At 42.4% G+C, this 10,887-nt stretch overlaps 1 protein-coding gene across 1 annotated transcript in view; it reads right to left on the bottom strand.

Annotated features, from left to right (window-relative positions):
• Positions 1 to 7,498: 7,498 nt before the first annotated feature.
• elmod3 (ELMO/CED-12 domain containing 3) overlaps positions 7,499 to 10,887 on the bottom strand; it is a 10,054-nt gene continuing 6,665 nt past the window's right edge. The window contains exons 12-13 of the mRNA XM_008336522.3: positions 10,539 to 10,666; positions 7,499 to 10,015 (exon numbers count right to left, since the gene is read on the bottom strand). Of these exons, the coding sequence (XP_008334744.1) occupies positions 9,759 to 10,015; positions 10,539 to 10,666 (385 nt within the window). The 3' untranslated portion in view covers positions 7,499 to 9,758. The remainder of the gene's footprint in view (positions 10,016 to 10,538; positions 10,667 to 10,887) is intronic.

Here is a 10,887-nt window from a genome sequence, read left to right as displayed (position 1 = left end):
TCTGTAGTTCCTCTCAAATTCCTCAGCCTAGAGGTTCTTCACCCCTGCACGCAGAAAACGAGGAGTAACTCCTGGGACAGAGAGGCGGAATTCCACAAGGTGAAAGAGGTGGGGGAGTAGGAGAAAGAGGGGAGATTGGATGGATTGGAGGGGAGATTGTTTGGTTGGGAACAAAAACAGAGAACATTCTTGGTGATGAAAATAAAGGAGTTACGAAAATAAAATAAAAAAAAACTTATTTTTCTCTTCTTCCTAACATACTTCGCAAAAAAGTCTAAACTAAACGCATAAGAATTTATTTTTCAAAATCCAAATTTTTTGTCTGATGTTGAAAAGTTTTGATGAAAATCTTTGAAAGATTATTTTTCAAAATTTTATGATTTCTGCATGTTTCTCATCAAAATATAGCGTTTTAAATTTTTTTTTGGAAAAACGATTTTTTTGGGGGAATTTTTCGACAAAATCCAAATTTTTGGTCTGATGTTGAAATTTTTTTATAAACTCTTTTCAAATTTTTATGTTTTCTGCATGTTTCTCATCAAAATATATCGTTTTGAAAACGTTTTTGGAAAAATATTTTTTTGGGGAATTTTTCAAAATCCAAATTTTTTGTCTGATTGAAAGAATATTTTCCAAAGACCGAATGGTCACCTAGAAAATTTGAAAAAATGTTCTCTAAATGCCATAATTTCATTAGGAACATGCACAAAAACATAACATTTTGAAAAATAATTTTACTAAGATGTTCGCCAAAATTTATTAAAATTTGCCCAAAAAGTATACATTTTAATAAAACATTTTTTTAAAATAAATTTGAAAAAAGTTCTCTAAAAGCCCTAATTTTATGAGAAACATAGCAAAGGATAAAGTTTTTAAAAAATATTGTATTAATTTTTTTGTCAAAATTTATTAGAATTTGACCAGCAAAGAAAAAACAGTATACATTTTGACAGAAAATTTTAATAAAATAAATTTGAGTTGAGGTTAGGGTTATATTTAGTGTTAGGGTTAAAGTTAGGTTTAGGATTAGGATTAGGAATAAACAAAAAAATGTATTTATTAGAATTTGACCCTAAATGACACACAGCTCCAAATTTGACAAACACTTTAACAAAAAAAAAAACTTTCCCTATATGCCCTCATTTGATGAGAAACATTCAGGTAAAAATAAACTTTTGAAAAAACTTAGAATTTGCCCAAAAATGATACAAAAAGTTCAGAGTGTGGAGGGGGGCGGGAGGGGGAGTGAAGGGGGTGAGAGGATGGGGTTACAGTAAGTACGCATCTAAAAGTTTTCCACAGTACTGTCCTGTCAAATGTACTCCTTAGACCCGGCAGAGTGGGTTTTAATGTGGGGGACATCACTTTTATTAATCCTCTAGCGGTTAGCGTGAGCGCACTAGCGTCCATGTACAGTAGGTCAGCACGCAGCCCCAGCCGTGTATCAGCAGTCTGTGGGCAGGAAACAATGACATCAGAGTGAGAGGGAGAGAGAGAGACAGAGGAGGAGAAGGGCCGGGGGAGTGGGGGAGGGTAGGCAGAGAAATCCAGAAGGCTCTCTAGGTACAAATGGAAGGAGATTTATAAAAATGATACTCCTTCTTCCCCCAACCCCCGACTCCTGGTGTGCACCCCACACTCCATATGGACATGCGATTTTACATTTTTGGTCTTTAGCGTTAACCCTTCGCAGGAAGCGACAGAAAACAACCCCACCCCCTCCCCCCCGTCACCCGCTGCCTTGACCCCAAGATACGAGACAAACAAAACTTTTGCTTGTAACGACTTTCCGTTCCCGAGCGAGTTGCTGTGATTCAGCAGCTCCGCCGCTGCCCAGTCATCTGGCGGCGCGGAGCCGCAGCCGTGGGGAGTGATTAATCACAGCTGTGGAAACACGCCGCATCCAGATTCCTATGGAGTCAGTCAATGGTTCATTGACCCACAACCAAAATCCCCCTCCGGGACCGAATATTTCAACATCGCATTGGATATGAAGTGTTGGAAAAAAACAAAACAAAACAAAAAAACACATTCATTTTAAGATAATTGTCTGCAAAGAATTCACTCGGTGGGAAGAAAAAAAAAGAAAAGTATTTTGGGTTTTAAACAGTTCCTGCACCAAGTAACCAACCACAGTATGAAGATTGAGGAATATATATTTTTTAGGAGGAACTCGTTTTGAAAGAAAGAAGAATTTTGAAACAAATTGGAACCTAAAGTTCAAGTTTTAGGGATTACCTCCTACGTTTACACAAAGGTTTTTTTAACGACACATCAGACCCTGAAATGTGCAGCACCTGTAAATGTCATGTGTGCGCTCAGCCTGGCTCCTGGTTCATGTGTGCGTGGAGTGGGCCCTCTGGTGGACGAAATGCAGAAGAGCGGCAGTTTACAATCGAGGTCACCAAAACAGAGGCAAGAAAAAAAAATTCTTTAACTTTGGACCAGGAGGGGTCGTCTCCGTCTCTGCCTGGGCGGGTGAACCAACCTGTGGACTGAGGCCCAGTGGGCGGCCGCGGAACTGCTCTTATTGTGGTCCACAACCTGGAAATCAAAGTAAAGAAACAATCCTGTGCCTCCGTCATCGTCACTAAATATGACAACAAAAATATTCGGAAAAAAAAAATCACAGGAACAGACAGACAATACCTAAATCAACAGGTAGGGGTAAGTGTTTCTCACCTGTTATTATCCGGGACTAATCCAAACAACGGAATTATTATCCCCGTGGGAAAAATGTCCACGAAGAATCCACCAATCAGAGGGTCAGTCGGAGACCTACCGGCTGTCCCCGATCCCAGTCACGCTGGTCTGGACACAGGCTGGGGCTGCTGACCTGAGGTTGAGCCTCCACAAACGCATGCCAGGATGAGATGTCGGTCACAGAATCCAGATGTTTCGGTGGAAAAAGAAACCAAACAAATTCTGGCGCACTCGCAGTGTGTAAATACCAAAATGTGTATTGAGTAGGGGTGTAGAAATAGTGTAGAAATATATAAGTACGCTGAAATATCGCGATATCTCCTCAGTCGTCAGTTATCGATTTTTTTATTACCCAATTCCCAGTCCAATATTCCTGGTGTTGGTTCATTTTCTTTTTCTAGGAGATATCAATATATCGTCGTGACTATAGTATTGCAATATAACGCAATATATCATATTGTTGCTTCCCCATGTCGTGATACGTACCATATCACCAGATTGTCGCCAAGACACACCCCTAGTGTCTACTGCGTATTACAGCAGTGATTCCCAACCTCTGGAACGTGGCCTGCTAGTGCGCCGTGAGAGATCATTAGCTATTAACATTAGCTTAACTGGTCCTAAAGCTATTATTTATTTATTGCAATTTTTTTTTTTCTCGTTCATCGTGTGACTGGCAGAGCAATTCAATCCTCTTCCACTAGGTGGCAGCAGATGGTTTTTAAAATCTTTCTTCAATTCCTGCCAGTATTATTAGCGTCGTCTTAGACTAAACAGGAGTACATTTTTTAGTATTTTGAGAATGACAAAACCGCACAAATCCACTAGGTTCAGTAATGAGGCCGACGCGTCAGTTTTTTTTTTTCAAACAGCATTTACTTAGCGTTCTCCATACAACACATTGAATTTACAACAGCACGTAGTGTATCCTGAAATAACTCTCGTAAGTATAAAATAGGGCTTCTACAATCAAGGTACGGTCATAAAACGCTCCGAGGGACGAGACGGTCAACGGTCAAAAACAACTTCATATATAAAGCGCGGGACATCGAGAGAAGTGATTGTATTTGCTGAGGGGGACAGAAGTTCGGAAACGGAAACTCTCGGAGCGTCCGCATCCTGCAGGAACCCGTTTTATTTCACTCTTAGTTCTGGTTTGGTTTTTTTTGCGATCAAGGTGATTGAAGAAAACGTGAGAACATAATCGACTGCGACGGCTGAAGATTGCTAGGTTGCTGTTGTGGCGGCGGCGGTGGTGGTTACCGGGTATACGTCGAGGTCGAAGCGTACACAGACAATCAAGCCTATATATTTAAAGATACGTCCGTGACGATGGGTTTTCACCTCCCGCATTTTCCTCACCATCGAAACACTTACGGACAGTTACGATCACTGAAGCCACAAGAGAAACCAGCTCGTTATCAACGACGGCGTGGAACGTCAGCCAATTTCGAGAGATAATACCGATTAAGAGATTGGTGTCATCTGCAAATGTGCATCACAGCATGTGTGGGCCTATATATGTATATATATATATCTATACATATATATATAGTCAATAAATGTGTCCTAAATAGAATACATGTAACATTGACCAGCTTCCCCGCTAGCTTGATATCGTGTAGTGCCTCGGGTGCCGAATATACAGTACAGTACAATACACGTGTCCGACCGGCATGAAGGAGGAGGAGGAGAAGAGTAGGGATGTCCGATATTAGCGTAATTATGCGACATCCGTAAGAGTCATTATCGGTTTTTGCCTCCGATAATGGAAATCAGATAACACAATGCCCTGGGGTTTCGCCAAATAATGTGTGCCCCTAATTTTGGGGGGAAAAAAACGGCTGTATATGTAAGTAAACAGTCACTAGATGGCAGCATTGCAGCTCAATTTATTAATCGTATTAAATTTATTAAAGCTGGTGCCAGTGGTTTACGTATGATTAAATAAATATTACCAGGCGCTCAATATATTTTTTAATTTCAGGGGGTGGTGGTGTGGGGGCTTCTGTCCACTAGGGGGAGCATGGCAGAAAATAATAATAATCGACTTAGTGAGCAAGCACTTTCTTAACCACCAGGCCACCGCCGCTGCCCAGCTATATCGGTATGGGTCGATATCGGAATTGGACGATATCGGCAAAAAGCTAATATCGGACGTCCGTAGAAAAGAGCAAAGAGAGAGAGAGAAGGGGGAGAGATTTGTCTCAAGTCTCGAGGTAAGCACTGTGTTTCAGTATAATGCCCGACAGACAATCATACAGTTACAATCATTGATTCTCTATTTACAAACTTCACCGCACAAAAAAAAAAAAAAAAAAAAAAAAAAAACGCAACATCACATCTGCAGTGCAGTGTCTCAGACGGATGCTGGCAGCGGGAGTCATGGTGGGCGGGGGGGGGTCAACATTATGGCTATCGAAAGAAGGTACGCTAGCATACGTCACACGTCTTAGCAAAGTTAAATGACGAAGTGCAAAAACAAAAAAAAGTTTCCTGATCACTCGAAATCACCGAAGAAAAAACAGAAAGAAAAAAAAAGTACATCAGCTCGTTTTCTGAAGTTACACTGTGGATTCAAAGGTCAAAAGTCAGAGGGGAGGTGAGAGTGCAAATTTGACAACATCTCTGTTTACCGCGTTACGTGGACGAGGAGGCCACAGTGGCTTAAATAAAAGGGGTGAGGAGGAGCGGGGGGATTACGGGGTTCAGAGGCAACTTTGAGGCCCCACCTGCCTCCACTGACGAGGGCAACATTTGTACAATTACATTCTGAGGGTGTTTTTCAGAAGACAATTACACATTTTAACCAATCAACACAGGTCGTTAGGATTTTAGTTTTTATAAATATTTAAATTAAAACCATTAAAAAAAAGTCTTTTATATTATTTTAACATATTTTTATATTTAAAAATATATTGAATATTGTTGATGGCTCGGAAAACGCAGATGAGAATTTTTGGGGGCGGGGCTAGTTATTATTACTGTTAATTATTTTTCTGCATGTCATTTAGGGATGTCATCCCTTTTGTAGTTTGTTGCGTACGTTTAGCTTAGCTTTACAGAGCTAGAGAGTACAGAGTACAGAGACAACAACTGGAATGTCGGCAAGGTATACCAGTAGGTATACCGAAGTACGGTCTGGAATTGATCCCACAACCCTCTGTAAGACAGCGTACTACCCACTGAGCCACAGCCACCTCCATAGAGAGACTAATGCAGTCACAAATAGAATTTTTTTTTCCATTCCAAAACACTCTTAAGCAGAAATGTTTAGATTATTAACTCAGTCAGGGTCGATTTCTCAAAACAAGAGCTATTAAAACCATTAAAAAAAAGTCTTTTATATTATTTTAACATATTTTTATATTTAAAAATATATTGAATATTGTTGATGGCTCGGAAAACGCAGATGAGAATTTTTGGGGGCGGGGCTAGTTATTATTACTGTTAATTATTTTTCTGCATGTCATTTAGGGATGTCATCCCTTTTGTAGTTTGTTGCGTACGTTTAGCTTAGCTTTACAGAGCTAGAGAGTACAGAGTACAGAGACAACAACTGGAATGTCGGCAAGGTATACCAGTAGGTATACCGAAGTACGGTCTGGAATTGATCCCACAACCCTTACGGTTGTAAGACATTTGCGCAACCTATCTAGCTGCACCGACAGGAAAGCTGCAGCAGGGGGTTTTTTTTCAACCGAACACGATCATGTCAAGTGTAAGAACACCCCCAAGAAGGTAAGGTCAAGACCCTCCCCCTAGGTACCAACATCCACTGTGCCACCTCAGGTCCACGCTCCCACAGTAGAGTAGCGACAGTCGACCTCCGTCTCACTGGGCTGCGACGAACAGACAGACCACACGGTAACCTCGTGTGAGTCGTACAGCTTAACTTAGGGGAAATTCTAAAAACACGTGCTAGAAATTAGTGCGACAAATTTCCTGTCCAAAACAGATGTTGGGAACAAGGTTCGCAACGTGTATCGTAAATTTGGCCTCATTTGGCCTCTGGTGGTGGAGCGCGGGACTTCAGCAGTTGAAATATGGATATATTTAGTACGACATTATCGTTAAATGTCGGGTCACGGTGGACAGTGGTCGCAGCCCAGGGAGACATCGGCTGGACGCTTCAGATTGCGCCCGAAACGTGACTTCGAACGAGCTTCACGGAGAGGAGAGAAGGCTAAAAGATGCTACAGTACTAGTGCTACCTGAACATGCTACGGATTTCGACTGCAGATACGGGAGACGGTTTCACGTTAGCACAACGCAGCGGGACCAGCTCTGCTCAGTAGCGCCATCCACTCCAGGCCACAGTTTACGCAAGTCGTACTGCGAAAAAACTCAACAGATTGACCATCCCTCGGCCAACCAGGAGGAGCGCTAAAGGATGCTAAGGTTTGCTCGCAAATCAACCTAGTTCCACTTGGCTCGTTTGATAAAGTGCAGCTAATTTTATTGGACATTTTAGCGTTCGTTCTGTTTACGTCTTAAGGCGGCATTTTGTTCCGGAAATAAACGGTAAATATCATTGAACTGAATAATCATCACAACGTCAACAAATTGGCGTATGTATAATACCGTGCAACGTTTTTCTGCTGGACTATGAATTTTTTCTCACAAAAATAATGTTAGACGCCTCTATAGCTCCACCCCCCATCTGCCTAGGCTGAACGTACGATAACTGCAGTTTCTTTCATTTTGTGGCCCCGGAGTCTTCTACGATCGGCTAGGTCAGTGATTCCCAACCACGGAGATTTTTTGGTGTGCCGCGAAAAATTAGCCAATGTCCCAAAACTAGTATTTATTTATTAGAAATCGTTTTTTTTTGTTTGTTCATCAAAGAGCAATGCAATCATTTCCCACTAGGTGGCAGCAGATGGTCGTTAAAACTTAGGAAAATATTATCAGAACTGTTGAAGATCGTTGTGTCTTTCTTCAATTCCTGCCAGTATATTAGCATCGTCTTCAACTAAACAGGAGTACGTTTATTACATAAATTTAAATTCGTATATTATTATATTTATTTACATATATTTTTGTGTGTCGTTCCACGATATATATATATATATATATATATATGTGCCGAGGCTCGGAAAAAGGTTGGGAAACACCAACGTCTCCGAATGAGTTTTTTTCGGACGATTTTCCCGTCGCAGCCTCGGTGGATGAAGCACTTGATAAAGCCGGGGCTTTTTGTGTAAAGTGGAAAAGCGCCATATCTGTAGTCATTTCCTGTCGTACGACACACACACATGCATGCACGCACACACATTCACACAAACCCTGCAGTCCGGTCCGATCATCGTTGACTGACAGCTGGGATTGCATCATGCCGTACCATACGTCGCCAAGGAGGGGCGGCCTTCGTTGATATCAGCTCATCCATTTGACACACACACACGCACGCACACACTCGCACGAGGATAAACTTCGAAAGTCGTCGCGAAAAATTTACAATCACATGCTTCATAATGGAATGTAGAGAAAAGCTCCAGACCAGAACTTTGACGTTAGCTAGGACACACACACACACACACACACACACCGTCAGTCTGACACCAGTTTCACTCGTAGATCTATAGACAAGGTCACGGAGGTCGTGTCTTCAGAAAGGACACGCCTCTTTTCTTTAAATATATATTTATATATTTATGTATATTTATGTATGTGTTTAAAATATATTGCCCAAATAAGGTAGTGTCTCTCTCCATCCCACCTGACTGACCGACCAACCGGGTGTCTCCGACATCATTTACGTGATCGTATTTTCATTCACACTGACAGAGTGATGTCATCGACCGAAGCGCGCTGCGTTCAAGGCCTCGTGTTTGTACCGAAAACCTTTAATTCCTCTGGGTTTGTCGTTATTCCGTCGCTGAAATCTCATGATTTTTATTAAATTAAAAAAAAAAAATTGAACTAATCCTTAGTTTTTCGCATACTGGTTGTCGGAGGAGGGATCGCAGACGACGACGACAACGCCAGTTGTCAAACTAACATTAACGGCGAGCGAACGCCTCAAACTACCGGTTGCCGGACATTTCCGGGGCTGCCGACCAACCTTTGGGCCGACAACCTCTCCAGCTGTATCGCAATCTACGTAATGACATCCTCGCTGTTTCCTGTTGTCTTCAGAAACCATTTCCTGTCTCACCCAACTAACCTCGCCGACTGTGCCCGACAGGGAATTGTGGGTAAAATCCTGTAACTACCTAACCTCAGCTTAAGCCGGGCTTTGAGCTTTCAGCTTAAAACTAGACTCTCGTTTCTGGTCCACTCTCTACAGACGGTCCGATTCACGTAGCCCAAATATTCGAGCCAAACTCTGGCACGGACTGCAGCCCACATGTTGGGCCACATGAAGTTCACTTGCTGGTGCGAGGAGAGGAGATCGGAAAAAGAAACCAAAGAGAGAGAGAGAAAGAGAACCAGGGGTTGGGACGTGAAACAGGAAGAATTAATGAACCGAGGACAGGAAGTGACATCGAGCGCAGTGCATTTTGGGTAGGAAAAAACAAAAAAAAAAAAAACAAAAAAAAAACAACTGATAGCTAGTGCCGGTGGGAAAGCGCTCTAACGACTCCACTTTGATGGTTAGATAAGCCGACTTTTTTTGGGGGGGGAATTTTTTTTTTTTTTTTGGACACGTTGAGTGGAACGTTGTGTATTTCATAGAAAGTGCAAAAATCGTCTTGCTTGATTCCACGACGCATGCTTCCTGACCTGCGTGAGCTCTCTCTCTCTAAATATATATTTATATATATTCTACTTGTTTGTTTTTTCTTCTTCTTGTTAATAAAATAAATAAATTAAAAACAAAACAAATACAAAAAGAAAATAATCAGAAACTCCGCCTCGTAGCTAATCTGATCAAAGTGCAACCCCCCAGCAGCAAGGAAGGGAGTGGAAGTGTTTGAAAAAGGTTCCGACAGCAGGCCCTGGGTCAGGGTCAGGGTCGGGGTCAGGGTTCTTCTAGCTCTCTGAGTAAGTCACTGGCGAATACACGTACAGGAAGTGAACCACACGCGCACACACTCACGGAGTCCAGTTCAAATGAGTCTGGCCTCTCCCTCCACGTCCGGCGGTAGATCACACACTCCGGTGAAGTGCATCTCCTTTCCCTTGTTTCCCAGCGCCGCTCCGGCTCTGCTCCCCGGCTCCCCCGGGCTGGGAGACGGCTGCTGCTGCACCGACGGATCTGATGACGACGCCCCGCGGGGGAGTCCCACCGTCTGCCTCTCCTTCAGGAAGACCTCGAGTCGACGTAGCATCTGCTTGGGGTTCTTTTTGGCAAACAGCTCCACCTCTGAGGAGAGAGGGAAGTGAGAAGAGTGAGACAGGGAAGGCTAACAGAACCGTGTTGTTCTCTGGCCCCCGCCCCCCAGGTTTAGTTTACTTTATTTTAAGGCTCTGACTTAGAGCCTACTAAATAACCATTTTAGAAAAATAAGATGTAAAAATATAATTCTCATTTTCCTTCATTTCTAACTCAAACTGCTAACGCTGATTCGCCCGCTGCCGTCCAGTAGGTGGCGACGATGCACTTTAAAATTTAATATTTTGTAATTATTTTTAGTTTTTAGTGTCGTTTTGTCTAATATATTTATATATCTTTTTTATTTTTTTTTTTACTGCATAAAATGCAATTCGTTCCAGTTGCGACAACGTTCCATCTTTATCGCGGACTTTAACTGTAAATTTAAATATAGCTGAAAATGATCCCGAGGTTCCAAAAAAGTTTCTGTTTTTTTACATGACGGGACTGGGTTCGAATATCAGAAGAATGAAATTTATTTTGATTTTGTAAAATGTCCACCGGTTTGGTTTACCTTTGAGTACGAAGCCGGAGTCAGCGATGGTCTTGTTTTGCGTTTTCCACAGTTGATAGAGGTGCAGGTAGGTGGCAACGTAGAACTCGTTCAGCACGCCCACCACCTGCTGACGACGGTTGCACTCCCTGGTGTGAAACAGAAACAGGAGCGTCCACGTGAGGAGACAAACTGACATGGTCTGTGAACCTCACCAACTGCCATGTTGTGTGAACCTCTCCAACTGAACTGGTCTGTGAACCTCATCAACTGACATGGTTTGTGAACCTCACCAACTGACATGGTCTGTGAACCTCACCAACTGCCATGTTGTGTGATCCTCTCCAACTGAACTGGTCTGTGAACCTCA

Source organism: Cynoglossus semilaevis, chromosome Z (genome assembly GCF_000523025.1).
Source record: "Cynoglossus semilaevis isolate Cse_v1.0 chromosome Z, Cse_v1.0, whole genome shotgun sequence".
NCBI classification, from domain to species: domain Eukaryota; kingdom Metazoa; phylum Chordata; class Actinopteri; order Pleuronectiformes; family Cynoglossidae; genus Cynoglossus; species Cynoglossus semilaevis.
Note: the sequence above shows the minus strand (reverse complement) of the source record. Positions and strands in the feature narration are given on the sequence as shown.